This window comes from Mixophyes fleayi, chromosome 9 (genome assembly GCF_038048845.1).
Source record: "Mixophyes fleayi isolate aMixFle1 chromosome 9, aMixFle1.hap1, whole genome shotgun sequence".
Classification (NCBI taxonomy): Eukaryota; Metazoa; Chordata; class Amphibia; order Anura; family Limnodynastidae; genus Mixophyes; species Mixophyes fleayi.
The window spans coordinates 110,763,435-110,778,375 of NC_134410.1; the positions used below are offsets into that span (position 1 = coordinate 110,763,435).

The following is a 14,941-nucleotide window of genomic DNA, read 5'->3' on the forward strand; positions in this document are numbered from 1 at the left end:
TACTTACCACGTGTGGGCAGAAGGCAGCCTGTCTGTGGATCGGTCATCTCTGTGTATCTGGAATTTTTGGATACCATTCATCCCCTCTAGAGCTGCAAATCCCTGCAGGGGAACCTTGGAAGTTCCAGTGACAAACTGAAGAAACTTGGCTCTGTCTGCTTGGTCAAAAGAGCGCAGCGCCCTCCAGAACCACTGAATCTATAAAGGGACGATATGGATGGAGCGTCAAAACCAATCAGTAGAAAATACACGAATACTGCAGCTAATGTTTTTCAAATATTTGTAATGGTTTTAACTTGTAAATCAGATTGAATACTAGAAAGTGTGACAATGTATCAATGATCTAAACCTCCCAGGCTAGTGATGGCACAATAATTTACTATACTTTAAGGATGTAAAGAGCTCATCTGTTGTTTTATACTAATGAGGACTGTTATTTAGACCACCAAGATAGCTCACTTACAGTTATTAAGTTGGAGGAGAATGGTGTAAGGAAGTGAGGGGAAGTAAGGAGATGAGGATAGATGAAAGGATATGAATGAGGTCTAGGAGAAGGTCTGGCGATTGCAAGAGATTGAAGGTGTTCAGTGAACAGGAGGTGATCGTGGAAAGCGGATCGCCTTGCAAAACGTTTTGGAGTTATCATGAATGCTACTGGTCATGAATTATATTTGATTTATGTACCACATTCAAATAAGATTTGCAGTCTAGATGGGACTGCTGGGAACATCCAGGCCGCTGCCAGGAGATACTAGGTCTCTAATCAGTTTGTTTCGGTGGCTAGTAGCCACTGGAATACCCAAGGTAAGGAGGAAGGCGAAACAGGTGCTGCTTGCTGTGTTTTTCTCTAATTTCAGACCAGTCCTCGTCATCCATGGGCTGTCCCAGGTCTATCTCCCAGGCCAGTTTGTGCAACTCTGTTGGAGGGGTCGCTGGCTAAATTAGGAGTGTGTATCGGGGTTAACACTAGAACATTGGGAATCCAACTAAGTTCTTAAAGTATCTAATGCCTTTTGTCTGCTCTTTCCCTATAATTCAGTTCCCCCCCTAACAGTGCTATTTAATTAGCAATATTAAAGTGAAAACTGCAATACATAACATACTGAGAACATAACTGGTCCACAGGGGCCAGATACCAGACACCCTATGTACACCAAATCTGTAGAACATTAAAAATAAATAGTTTCTCACTACTGGCTTGAACTTCAGGTCAGCCAAGAAGCAGATCTTACCTGTATTGAATTAGACTGGTACTTGTGGTACTCTGTATTGGATTTCAAGTCATCAATATCTATGGTGGGCAATCCAGAGATTAGCAACTCCAGTTCCTGCTCTGTGAAGATGGAGATCAGACGTTTTGGAATAATTTCATAGAATCCCTCAAGAAAAGCAGCCAACTGTTTCCGGATTGCGCCTGAAAACAAAAAAGTGTAAGGTGAATGCAATGCGCAAAATAACGCCACCAAGTACTAACAAATGTTAGTAACCATTACAAGCATGGCTGTCTTGTGGATACACCAACTGTAAGGACAGCAGATGGCACTTCTACCAAGTCTTATATACCTGTCATCTTCATCTGGCACACAAGGTGAACATATTCTTTCTTGTTATCTTCAGTGACCAGAATGTTTGCACCATTGGGCTTTAAGTCACGGACTTCACAGACTCCAAATTCTTGAACCTTATGCATAGAGAAACAGGAATGTATGGACAAGTGAAAATGGGCAATGTAGCAGAGGTAGCTACATATTACAAACTAGAAACCTGTCAAATTTTGATACAATCACTGCCTTTAAAGCTGGAAAACATGTGGGGGTTGAAGGACGTCAACATTCCAAAATGTAAATTTCATCTCCGAAATGACTAATAGTCAAGTTCCCAAACAATAAAAAGGACTTGGGAATTTGGAATTAGTAATAGTTATTTTTGAATAAAGTTTTAAAAATGGGATTTTTGTACTTCTCTTACCCCATTTTCTCTTTATACGTCGATGTCCCCCAATGGATTGAGTGTGGCGATAGAGAGCTTGGGAACTTTAAATTAACCGGCCAAAAGTTTAAGCTCCTACTCCTCTATAACTCCAATGGCTGCTAGCAACTTTATTTTTTACTAACAAAGCTCCTAAGGAGCATAGAACAAGAGGGGGAGGAGCGGAAAACATAACGGTTTTTAAACAACAAGACACCCCTTTCCCACCCACAAATGAACGAGAAAACAAAAAAGACAGAACGAGAACAAAAAGCATAAAGGGAGGACTTACAGTGTTCCCCATGGATTAGGAGAAAAGGATTTAATGCAGGAACAAAATCCCATTTTCACCTACATCCAATGGGGGACACTGGAGATGTCCCAAAGCCCTCCCCCTAAGGCAGGGTACGCACAGTGCAGAAGTGCACAGAACCTTGGTCTTAGAGGGAGCTTCTAAGACCAGTCCTGAGCCAACAGGATCACTTGGGGGCCCTTCTCCTACCTTCTTGAGAACCCTGAGTAGCATAGCTATTGGAGGGAACAGGTAAATGAGGAGAAAATGCCAGGGAACTGACATGGTGTCTTAACAACTGGGGGTACCATGTCCTGGAACAATAGGGCTTCACTTTGTGGTTCAACCAGGACACCATCATGTCAATGTCAGGCCGACCTCATCTGTTAATTGCAGGTTAATTTAAAGTGCCCAAGCTCCATATAGCCACACTCTATACCCAGTGTCACCCATAGGCTGTAGGAAAAAAGGATCACCAAGATCCACAACCGAATTGTTCAGATATGAACTATCAAGGGAAAATGCACCGCTCAGTGTTAGTCTACATTCCAATGCAACAAAACCACAGGATTTTATTTATTTATTTTTTAAAAACCCAAGTAACCTTTTAAGCATGCATCTGGCTTTTTTTCTTACCCATCTGCCTACAAATCATAATCTCCTTTTCAAAATCTCTCTGGAGGGGAGACGATGACTGCCAATTACACACACACAGACTCACAGCATGTCATGTGAAGACCGTCAGGGGAAAAGGGGGGATTTTATAGCACACACACTGCAGATAGGGTTCAGAGACGCTCTGCTCATTACATCATGCTCCATGGACTGTGGTTGCCATGGTAATCACATGACACTGGAAACACTGCAGAATTATAAATCATCAATAGCAGCCTGAAGAACCCAAGGAACTGATGATTACAATGCTTTTTCTTATAGTCTGTCAGTGATGTTAAGAAAGCACACAACTCATCTGATAGGATTGTTGCTTTAACTCTACTACAGACAGCTAGTCACACATATTTAGGATTGTGCCCTGATGGAATCTCATACATGTGCAAAGTTGAGAATGCAGCCACCTGAGTTATGACGACATGACCCTGCCCAGAGTATGAATAAACTAATCCACACAGTGCAGGTCTGCAAAGTGACTCAGCAATTCATTCACTGTATCGGATCTCTCCAATCATGACAAAAGGGAAAGGTGCCTGGTGGACATATTTAAGTGCATTATTGCACTATTATTATTATTACTGCATTATTATTCATAAACATCTTAGATATATTAAATGTTCAGCAGTGGCTATACCTGCTCTTTAATGCAATAAAAAACACATTCTACACTTGAAACAGGTTATTATAAGGAAGAGTTATAAAACAAAAATGTATAATGCTGAAAAGTGTTAGTAACTGGTCAAAGTGAAACTTTTAGGAGCTATGGGTGCGGTCCACAGATTAAATCTGCCCAAACACAGGGGTGGCGAAAATGGATACATCAAGCCATTCAGTGGCGAGGCCCAGTCAGGATCACACATGAGTCAGAGCTGTTAGTAGGCGACGGCACACAGTCTGAATGATCTGCCAACCGGATCACTGTCTGCCATGCTAATTGTTTTGGAGCGCACACATTCTGCCTTATTGAAGGCTATTACAGGAAATTCCTTGCTGTTTAAATTAGTGATAAATGAAACGCAACAGACTGCATTCAGCTAGCTGGCAAAGGTACAAACACAAAGTTTGGTCACGGAATAGGAATTCTTTTTATACAAAACACTGACTGAAGCCTCGGACACTGGGATAGGGGATCCCACCCTCATGAAAAAAAACACAAACATTATAGATATACACAGCAGATTCATATTCCAGCTACAGAAGGTAAAACAAAGCCTAGCTAGTGTCATTACTGCGGGGTCCATTTCTGATCGAATCTACAATCGTAGTTTATGTGTCCAAGACAAAAGAAACTCAACTGAAAAGCTGCACCAAGTTGCTTTCCACAGTAACAGAAGTAACAGAAGACAACACCAGGGGAATGTGTGGCTACAGCATCTCATTAGTGGGATTACCTTGTGTTTAGATGAATATAATGCATTTCTACGGAACACTTTAGATGATTTTTTTACCTCAGTGCTGAATGTCAAGTCGTATCCCAGTGTGGAGACATCGTTCTCAAGCAAGTAGACTAAACCCTGGTAGAAGTGATAATCCTCACTCTCCATGTCTGTGTATCTGCAAGGCACAATCTCTACTTTAAGAAGGGGATCATCATTTGTAAGGAGGAATGAAAGATTAGGTACCTCAAGCAGCCCCAAGTGTGAACCCCCCTCAATAGTCTAGGTGCATTTTTGCTCATTCACACATTAAAGTCTAAGCATTTGTAAAGTATTCAGAGCATAGTAGTTTTAACAGTAAACTCCATGAACTATATGAACAATGTCTCACACAGGGTAGGAGATCGTCCACACCTACCTGACAGATTTGCCCAAGATGTGCTTGTAAAAGGACCGTGTGAAGTAGCACTCCAACAGCCTGTTGTCGTACACCGCTTTAGCGACTATCCGCCCGACAAACTTGAAGTAGCTGAGGTGGTTGGGGTTGCAGTGGGAGGAAGGGTTTATTGTGTAGGTGACTCGGTCCCCAGGTGAGGTGCGGAACAGAGCATACATGGGATTGAACATTTCCCTGGAGATGATCATGTACCATTCTCTGAGAAGTCCACCAGCATCCTGACCTTCTTCCCCCTCAAACACTATATACCTATAAAGAGGAAAGACAGCATTTAGAGACAAAGTAAAGATGTGTAAAAACAGTAAAGTAGGGGATTTCATATGCTAAACATTCCACATTCCCTGCAACACTTACAATCTGTTCTTCATTTCTTCTGGGGATTTACGATGGAGCTCCCGATAAGAGTCCTCAAACACGTGGTCTCGTCTCACATGTACAGCCATGTCTTCCTTCCTCAATCCTTCATCCAGACGCTCAAGCTCTTGGCGAAAATATCTGTGTGTTGGCGAAGAACATTGAGGGGTGATTATTTATACAACTGTAAAGCAATAAAACAGTAACTATAAGAACAACTCTTCCACAGTAGCAGGAAAAGTCTTGATTGCAAGCTCTCCAAATAACTGGCTTCAAACAGAATTCACTGAATGCAGAGTGATACAATATGTCAGTTTATGAAACTAGTGAACACTGATAGGCGACAATTTAGTTTTTAGAATGTTTTAACCAGTTAACACATCTAAGCTTTACTCATGAAAATGTAAGATTTTCTTATTAATTGAAATTTCTAGACATATGTTCACAATTTCGGTGGAAAGATTAATTTTATTGCAAGAGTATAAGGGGGAACAGAGGTTTTCCCATTCCTGTACCTCATCTTTTTCATAAATCTTATAATACAATTTTAAAATAAGAGATTTTACGCTTGGCATAACATCAATTTCTTTAAAGCATATGGGGGACAGGCCAGTGCATGCAGGAATGTCCTCTTTTGTTGCTAGGTTCTTATGTATCCAGTCTTAGAAGAGATGTGGAAACTGAAGGAGGTTATAGGGAGGAGGTTCTTCATGTTTCTTGTTCATACTCTGGGATAGGGACATTACAGTAATCGCCTTTTGAACCACTGAAAACTTAAAACAGACATGCACTGCCACGAATTCAGAAAATGCTTCTCGTACTTGCGTTTGACGTCAAAGTCCAGGACTCTGATATAATCCACAAGAACTGCAAAGGGTCCATCAGCCAAGTGAGTAGTAGATTGCCTGAGTATTTGATTTAACACAGTGCGGTGTGTCTCTATGTAAGAGAAGGAAGGACATGGAGATTGCAAACATAGGTTTGTTGTAAAACTATGACATAAAAACATTTGATAAGAGTAAGGATTTTAACCAACTCTATCTGTATTTATACCATTACAAAAAAAAAAAAGTACCAAACACAGGAAGGTTTAAAGGAGAAGATTAAGAAAAAACATGCATTGTCACTTATGGATGCCGTGGCTAATGAACATGAAATGTAGACAGCACCCTACCTGCAAAGCGTAGGAACTTCTGTGTGTCAGGAGGCAGACTAGATGAGATGTGCATAGATGAGGGCTCCCTTGAAAAGAAGGGATCTAAGGAAGAAGGTGTGGCAGGGGTAAGGGGTGCCGGAGATAAGGGGGGCGGCTCATCTTTTATGTGAGCCAGTTGGCTTTCCCGAGTGTCCCGCACGGGAGGCTTGCTTTCTCTTTCGGTTGCATGGACCAGGAAAAAGGCTTCTACTGCAGGCTGGAGAACTACAGAAAGATAAAGCTTGTAAACCCACAAGCAGTCAATAAAAGGATGTCGGAGCTAGTCCGCGTAACGTTATGTTACCTAACACAGCATGCTGGTCATGAGACTCCTCCAGTTCTTTCAAGCATTCTCCTAACATGTCCCACAATTCATCCAGGCTCAGTTGTTCACTCAGCAGAGGGAGCTCTGGTAGCCTCTCCTCTTCTCTCTTTTCAGCAGCCGGAGGGACTTCAGAACCTAGACAGAAAGATCAAAAAGGTCTCCAATCTGCAACTGAAGGAACTCTCCCGTAACTTGGCTTTTTAAAATTCAACACTGCAAGCCATTCCCATTCATTTACTGCACACTGACCAACTGGCTGAGCATCCTGTGTGGCAGGCGATGGCTGGTCAACATCCATAGGAGACTCCTCCCTCCGTGTCGAACCCTCTGCCTAAACAAGATAAAGACAAGTCACGTAAGTGGCTAGCACCGCTGGGGAGAACACATCAATGTGTAGAGATCAGACGTACTGTAATGAGAGAATAAAGGTTGTACATAAAGCAGCACGGTATGACGCCATGCAGTTCACACAAAGCACACTTATTGTTTGCAAAAGCAAGGAGCTTCGCTTCAACCGCTGAACTAGGTAAACATGCAGAAGACAGCGACAGATGAGAAGATACATTAGAACCATGAAGCACATAAATAGAAGAGATAGACATACAAGCGGTTGGGGAAAGGGAAGGGGGTATTAAGGGGGTGAAAAGGAAACCAATCAAATTTAAAAGAAAAACAGGGAGGAACAAACTAAGGATGTATTTTCTGCCAGCGCCAGTCATCATGCTAACCGTTGCAGTTTGCAGCTGTCTCCGCGCCCTTTGACCCTCACGTACCATTTGTATAATGGCATCAGCCTCAGCCTCCAGCTGCTGCACAGCTGCCTGGATGCTGCTAGCCGAGGCCAGACTGGCAGCCCCTGAAAGAAGAAGATCGCAGTAAGGAAATGTTGTCCCACATCATGCATTCTACGCAGTTTACAGTAAAAATGTCCCAGAACCAAACAGAACTCATCCACCCGTGGTTAGATATCCCAGTGACTCTGAACACGCCGGGACATTTATTTGAACGCCTTGAAGGGCTCAGTTTGCTTGTTACAGACAGCAGCTTACGTTCAAAAGCTGGAGAACCACACGTGGTATATCGGTAGCAGTGTGATAAGCAAACATACTCAAAAACAGAATATTACAATCATTTTAAACAGAAAACCTAAAACAAATTAATAGATTAATAGATAATAAACATTAAGCCACTACATATGTGTACAAGCAGGATCTTTAGCCTTTACTAAACTGTAGAATCCCAATTGACAGAAGACGGCAACTGTGTCTTCAGGCCATTGCTCACAATTTTAAAATGATCAAACTCTAAAGTAAAAGTAAAAGATCCATCTACCAAGTCCCCACCTAGTCTGCTGGTCTGCTTGGCTTTCTTGTTGGCTCTTCGGGTGTCATCTCTGAGCTGGATGATGACCTGTAGTACTCGCAGGAAGAATTTTTGTGTGGAGGTCTTTGAGGTCAGCATTGACATTGAGGGTAACTGGAGTTCTCTGCCTCCTAATGGTCGCTTTTGGGAGGCCACGATCACCACATTCTCTGCAATGTCGAACCTAGACCGCAGAGACGGAGTGGGGAGAGACCTAACAATTTAGATTGAATTATGCCCTGTACTTCAAACAAAGCCATTTGTACACACCAAGATTATACAGGACTTCATTCTCACCTGCTCTGCATTTTGCCCTTTGCCTTGGTGTTGTGAGGCTGTTCCTCTGGCATGCCATCAGGAGAGAGTGCCTCACATTGGACACGTCTCTGCTGATCGAGGTTATACTCTCGCAATTCTGCTAAAAGGGTACCTGGGAGGATAGAGAGAAAAAAAAAACAAAACAACAAAATCAGACAATTCCTTCAGAATACTACAACGGACACATAAGTGTCCAATCTGTCCAGAAAGGCTCCACTTCTTTTCCTTACCTATCTGTTTACACAAAGTATAGCCCAAATGGTGGGCCCCACTGAGCAGCAATTTTAATACAGTGTCCCGCGTCCCAGTGTCCCCTCTGGAGAGCTGTAACAGCACATTCGCTGCGTCCTCTAACCCTTCTTCTGAACACGAATGAGAGGTCAGTACCTTGAATAAAAAAGAAACAGTACTTGGTAACTCAAATATAGCCAACACCACTGCATTCACAGGAAAAGTGCCGAATGTTGTTGAGTCAGCTAAGGATCTTCAGGAGGAGAGGACTGGCTCAATTGTTTACCATATTTCAAGTTTTGTTTTTTACTCACATTTCAATCTGAGCTGAGAATAGGTTTCCTATTCAATATGGATTGATGCTTTTTGTATTGCCTTTAGTCAGATCATCACAACAAAAGCACTTTAGATGAAAGAATCCCACCAAATAAAATTTAAAGAGGAGCTTGCCCAGCTCTTGTAAAAGATGGAACAAGCTGCACAGAGTTACTAGCCCGTACCGATTGACACTGTGTTAAGATTCGATGAACCAACTTTTTTATCCCATTAAAAGGTAAAAGCAAATAAATACAGACTTTCCTTACCTCCTTTTCCAAACATATGGATGAAAACAAAGATATGCCACATTGTCCAGCATCGCCAGCTGTGACACTCACCTCAACAGAAAGCTGCAGCTGTTTTTCTGTAAGTCCTGAAGCTGCCATCTTGTCAGGTACGCTGGACTCATTGGATTTCACTGCAGACTTAATACTTTTCATCACTGCTTTATAAATAAGAAAAAGTGTAAACAGTTTTGAAATTTCATGTTAACTGTTATAATACATGTCTTTAAATGGAGACCGATTTGTGATCACTGTAGGTTTGTGAAAACCGCTTTAATTAGTGGCATCATACCTGATAAACACTCAAAAAAAACCAAAACCACCTTAAAAACACCGTTTACCTCAATGCTGCCTGTACCATCCGCATTAAACTATGAAATAGGAGACGGTACTCCATGGTTGACGTCAGCGAGCAACGGGAATTCATCATTTTGCCTTTCTGGCTTTGGAAAATTTCCAACTAACAAACCCCATGTCTGTACTTGCATGTAAATAAAGGCAGGACGAAGCAATACTCACTTGATACCACACTTGTGTTGGCTATTGTTGGAACAGTTACAGCAGGAACGGGTAGAGGTACTGGCGCCGTTGCGGGCGTAGGGGCAGGTGCAGGAGCAATGGCGTTGCTCTGATTAGCTATAGCGTCTGGCAATTTGTTATCCGGCAAGGCAATGGATATAAGGGAGAGGAGTCTGAGCAGTTTCTCTGTAAGCAGTGAACTGCGTCGGATGACGGGATGAGATAACATATTCATGAGCTGTCCCAACGGGGAGGCTTCCAGGCTACATTGCAAACTTTCAGCTTCTCCTCCAGAGCTCACCGGCACGGACTTTACAGAGGTTTTACCTTTTCGACTCACATTCATATTGTCCAACTTGACTAACAAGTCCCAGAAGTCTGTGGAGATGTTGCTTGCCCCACTGTTACTAGATGGAGTAAGACAGGGACTACAAGTCAGTTTTATACTCCTCTCCTTATTGTCACTGTTTTCTACATTGCATTCTTTTGTCCTCTGCTGTGTGAAATGGCTAGGAAACACCTGAGAAAAGAAGAGTCTGGAGTCAAAAAAAAAAGCGAGTACTTATAAGCTTATTTATACATGATTAAAGAGCTCCTTTCCACCTCTATCTTGATAAATAAAATTAAAAATTTTTTTTATGACATCTTCTATGGGTGCCCTTTATGCTTTAATTAAATCAGGACAAAGTTGTAAAACTAGATGAATAAATCCTTCACTGAAGTCATAGGACACTTGAACAAGCCAGTAATTTAGATTTCTCAGTGCAAATCAAGAGCCTGTGTCAAACATTGCAGTTTACAAAGTTTATAAAAGGTTAACACAGTTTGAGGTCACAGTACACATACTCCTGCCAGTATATGGGATGTTCACACGTTATTAAAATATTATATTATCGATATCTACCCAATCCTTTCACCAAACCATCATACAAATGGGAAAAAAAAAAATGTAAAAAAAATTGTGCAACACATTGGGGTTAAATAAGTAACACACACAGATGGCAGGATGCTCCAAAACTAAAAATAACTCCTATTCTTTTCTTTAGCCAGGGAACTTAGTTTTCCAAACGATAAATGAATAGGATAGGCATAAAAATAAGAGATTTTTGTACTTACAGTAAATCCATTTCTCTGAGTCCAATGGAGGACACTGGAGACTGGTCATTGAAGCTTTAACACTTGCAAATTTAGCACTGAAATGCAGACTCCTCCCCTTTATACAACATTGACTACAATCTAATCTCAGTATTTGTTTAACAAGGCTCAGGAGGACAGAAAACGGAATAGAACGAGAAAAAAAAAAGGGGGATTTTTATACTTACGATAAATCCATTTTTTTTATTCCATCTGGGGGACAATGTTACCATGGGTTGTTTGAGGCGAGTGTGGAGTCGGCACTTAGTTAACTTGATTAATGTATCAATGCTGACTGACCGCTCCCCTCTGCAACCCCCTGTAGCTCCTCAGTTTAATTATAAAGCCCCTAGGAACATAGGCCAAACATACAAAAGGGAGGGAACGCAGTGTCCCCCAGATGCAATCAAAGTAACCGATTTATCGTAAGTACAAAAATCCTCCTCTCTCTTTCATCTTATCTGGGGGACACTTATCATGGGGACGTTCTGAAGCAGCACCCCTAAGGGTGGGACTGCTCTGACAGCCCGGCACGTAGAGCCCTACGGCCAAAATTGGCGTCTTTAGATGCAAAGACATGGAATTGATAGAATTTAGTTAACGTATTGACCAAGGACCAGGTGGCTGCTTTGCAAAGTTGGTCTGCTGAGGCCCCATTTCTGGCAGCACAGGACGCCCCCACTGAACGGGTAGAAAGGGCAGTGAGGCTATCTGGCACCGGCCGGTTAGCACTTATGTAAGCCTGCCTAATGGTTGCAGTAATCCATCTGGCAATGGATTGCTTTGAAGCTGGCCAGCCTTTTTTGAGTGTCAAACAGGATAAATAAGGAATCAGTGCCTCTAATGTGGACAGCCCTCAAATAAATTCGGAGAGACCTGACCACATCCAAACATTTCATTGGATTCTATCCGGTAGGCGATGGTCCCGGCTGAAAATACTACTTTCCATGTTAAGAACCTGAAATCAGCTGAATGTAACGGTTCAAAAGGAGGCCCTTTAAGCATGTCAAGTACCAGGTTGAGATCCCATGGAGCTGTAGGCATTACGTGGGCGCTGTGGAAAGGCCGAATGGGAGAGCCCGGAATTGGTAGTGGGCTTCTCGTGAATCTGAGAAGTGACTGATGTCCTTCCCAGATAGGGACATGAGTTGCATCGTCTGTCTCCTTTCTGGATCGCGGGGTACGGATGTTGCAAAGCGGCGACGAGGGACCTGGCCCGACAGGTCTATCATGTACCCCTCTCGTCATGATTCCGCAAATCCAAAGGTCTTGGGAGGCCGCTATACACTGTTCCTTGAATAGACTCAACTGCAGCCCCCCCACTCCTGCTGCCGCAAGATGGGGTGGGTGAGTCAGGAAGCAGGTTTTTCTTGAATTTTAGCAGACGAACGTCTCACGGAGGGGGAGGGTCTGCCTCTAAAGAAATGTCCCCTGCTACCAGACTGTCTGCCTCTGACCTCTAGTAAAGGAGCCTCCCCGAAATGGCTGTCTAAAGGAGCCAAAACGATGAGGTTTAGTCTTGGGCAGCAAAAGTACTTTTATACCAGTAAATGTTCCTGTGGCTTGGCAAATGATATTGTAAAATTCAGGCAAGAACAATACTGTGCCTGAATAGGGTAAGGTTTCAAGCGATTTCTTAGATTCTGTGTCAGTGTCCCAGGATCACAGCCATGGGGTCCTTCTAGCTGCCACCGCTGAGGCCGAAACGGAGGACGAAATAGAGGCTTGGTTCTGGGTCGCCTCATAAGTATCCAGATGCCTCTTTCAAATGTAGGGCAAGGGGAATCAATTCGGAATCTTGCAGTCCCTCTGCCAACTGTTCCGCCCATGTTTCCATTGCTCTGTCAACCCATGCCGATGAAAACATGGACCTGGAGGCAGTGCCTGTCGATACAGAGATAGATTTTAGATGACCCTCAACCTTGTGGTCAGTGGAATCCTGTAGGGCCGCTGTTCCCGGCACGGGAAGTGTAGTAGAACAAGCTAAGCGAGCAACCAGTGTATCAACTTTTGGAATCTGCTCCGATCCGGCCAAATCCTCCTCCTGTAACGGGTACAGCGTGAGGAATCTCCTGGGAATGGTAAACTTCTGGTCCGTCCGTTTCCAAGCAGCCTTTGCAATGTCTCGAGTTCCACTGACTAAGGAAACCCGATAGCGCGTTCTCTTTTTTTTTTAAAAAAAGCCCTGATCCGAAGATTTGGGTTCTTTCAAATCCATAAGATCCAGAGCTTGTCTGACGGGAAAGACCAGATCGTCAATGCCCTGATATCTAGGTGAGTCTTCCTGGTCTGTGATATGTGTAGAGTCAGAGTCACAAATAGCCTCACCTTCCTCTTCTGATGATCTGATGAGAACGGCAGAAACTGCTGTAAACCCCGTAGGCTTAGTAAGCAGTTTGACCAGTGTAGTAACCGACTGCGCCTGGGAAGATCCCAGTGCCGGTTCCTCTGGCAGGGGTAGTATGTTAGCCTGGACCTGCGTAGATAGTGTCCCTGCGTCACAGTCGGACAAAAGGACCTGGAGGCACGTTGTACTAATAGGCAACTTAATTTTGACAAAATATTTGACATGTTCAAAATGCAAAGGTGCTTTTCCCTTATCATACATTTTTAAGAAGAAAACATGCTGAAGTAACACAATGTAGTCACACATGGTATACTGTGAATCATATATACAAGAATAGTAAGTAATCTGTAACAGACAGGCTATATCTTGTAACACAAGTATGAGAAAATGTGGTGATTCGCCAGGCTTACGTTGTGATAGCACATTCCAAAGTAATCCACTGGGCAACAGTCTGTTTAGGGGCTAACCATCCTCTCTTATGAAGGTCATAAAGGAATAACAGATCATCCATTCTGAGCAAATTCTTGGCAGTGTCCACACAAGTTCTCAGAGACTTAACCACATCCAGAACAGGAAAAGAAGTCTTCCTCTGAGACTTATCCCGGTCCAAAGCCAGAATCACAATCACCCGATTCAGATGGAATGTAGAGATCACCATGGATGAAACAATGACTTGGACCTAAGCACTGTGTAGGCTCAGAAACACTCCTTGCAGAAGAGATGGCCAAAAGGAACACAGTTTTCCAGGTGAAGAATTTTAAGCTACCTGAACCAACTGGCTGCATGGTAGTCAGCACCAAATTCAGATTCCACAGAGCCACTAGAGGGGGTGTAGGGAAGCTGCACTCGTAAGAAGGTCTGACCATCCGAAAGGACAGAGGCCTGGACCTTCAACAAACCAAGTTTTAATCCCCCATTTAAACCATCCTACAGAAACTGCAGCAATTGGTACAGCCTGAAAGAAGAGGTAGGAATCCACTTTAACTCAGCACAGAGACCTTCATCTCCAGGTTTACAGACACCCACCTGCGAGCAAACCAACTTGAACCAAGTTCTGGGTCAAACCTAGCTGGTCAGGCAAAGGGCAGAACCCAAAGGTTCCAGGAGGGTTGCCCAAGGTCCCACAGCAACTAAGGGGGTGGGGTCTTATGGCACCCAGCAAGCAAAGTTCTCTATCCTGGGCACAATGCAATTTTAAATGACATCTGGAGCATGCAATATGTTTTGCTACTGTCCCATCTCTAGGCTTAGGCCTGGATAAACTCCCTTTCCAAGAAATGACAGAATAAGGGAATAAAAGACTGAAAAGCAGTTGCACAATCCAAGAGGATGTGGAACTGCACAGAATGAGGGCAGAGGAATAGAGACCCAAAAGACAAGAACCCGAATATCTTCCCACTAAGTCCCTAGGCAGCAAGGAGGACAGATAGGTAGGAAGGAGCTGCTGGTTCTGGCTTATGATTGATGTCTCCCTTCTGGTGGGCTTGTCAAACAGGAAAGCTGCACCAGGGATGTGGTGTTGGATAAAGCTCTGCTCATGGCCCAGCACATAGGCTAGAAGCCGCAGCACACACTGGTAGAAGGAGCATATGCACACAGGAGTAGTGTCTGCTTCTCAGTCACAGCTATTACCAAACAGGAGGCCAGCTTCCACTTCCCATGTAAACAATACTGTAAAATTCAACTAGTTGGCACATGGGGAGTGAAAGCTCCTCCACTACTAGGACGGAAAGAACTTGTGACAGCACCTTACAGCAGTAGTTATAAGCTCCAAGTGGGAAACAAACTC

At 43.3% G+C, this 14,941-nt stretch overlaps 1 protein-coding gene across 22 annotated transcripts in view; it reads right to left on the minus strand.

Annotated features, from left to right (window-relative positions):
* Window positions 1–14,941, minus strand: part of HUWE1 (HECT, UBA and WWE domain containing E3 ubiquitin protein ligase 1) — a 102,838-nt gene that overhangs the window by 874 nt on the left and 87,023 nt on the right. For 17 of the 22 annotated variants that reach the window (XM_075184911.1, XM_075184909.1, XM_075184908.1 and 14 more), the window contains 16 exons: window positions 9,672–10,191; window positions 9,207–9,313; window positions 8,550–8,706; window positions 8,299–8,431; window positions 7,983–8,215; window positions 7,368–7,495; window positions 6,889–6,970; window positions 6,619–6,774; window positions 6,294–6,539; window positions 5,941–6,058; window positions 5,120–5,260; window positions 4,727–5,014; window positions 4,381–4,486; window positions 1,564–1,681; window positions 1,233–1,414; window positions 8–198 (listed from right to left, as the gene is read on the minus strand). In XM_075184911.1, coding sequence (XP_075041012.1) covers window positions 8–198; window positions 1,233–1,414; window positions 1,564–1,681; window positions 4,381–4,486; window positions 4,727–5,014; window positions 5,120–5,260; window positions 5,941–6,058; window positions 6,294–6,539; window positions 6,619–6,774; window positions 6,889–6,970; window positions 7,368–7,495; window positions 7,983–8,215; window positions 8,299–8,431; window positions 8,550–8,706; window positions 9,207–9,313; window positions 9,672–10,191 — 2,906 coding nt within the window. The remainder of the gene's footprint in view (window positions 1–7; window positions 199–1,232; window positions 1,415–1,563; window positions 1,682–4,380; window positions 4,487–4,726; window positions 5,015–5,119; window positions 5,261–5,940; window positions 6,059–6,293; window positions 6,540–6,618; window positions 6,775–6,888; window positions 6,971–7,367; window positions 7,496–7,982; window positions 8,216–8,298; window positions 8,432–8,549; window positions 8,707–9,206; window positions 9,314–9,671; window positions 10,192–14,941) is intronic. The other 5 variants (XM_075184916.1, XM_075184915.1, XM_075184904.1 and 2 more) reach the window with 3 other exon arrangements.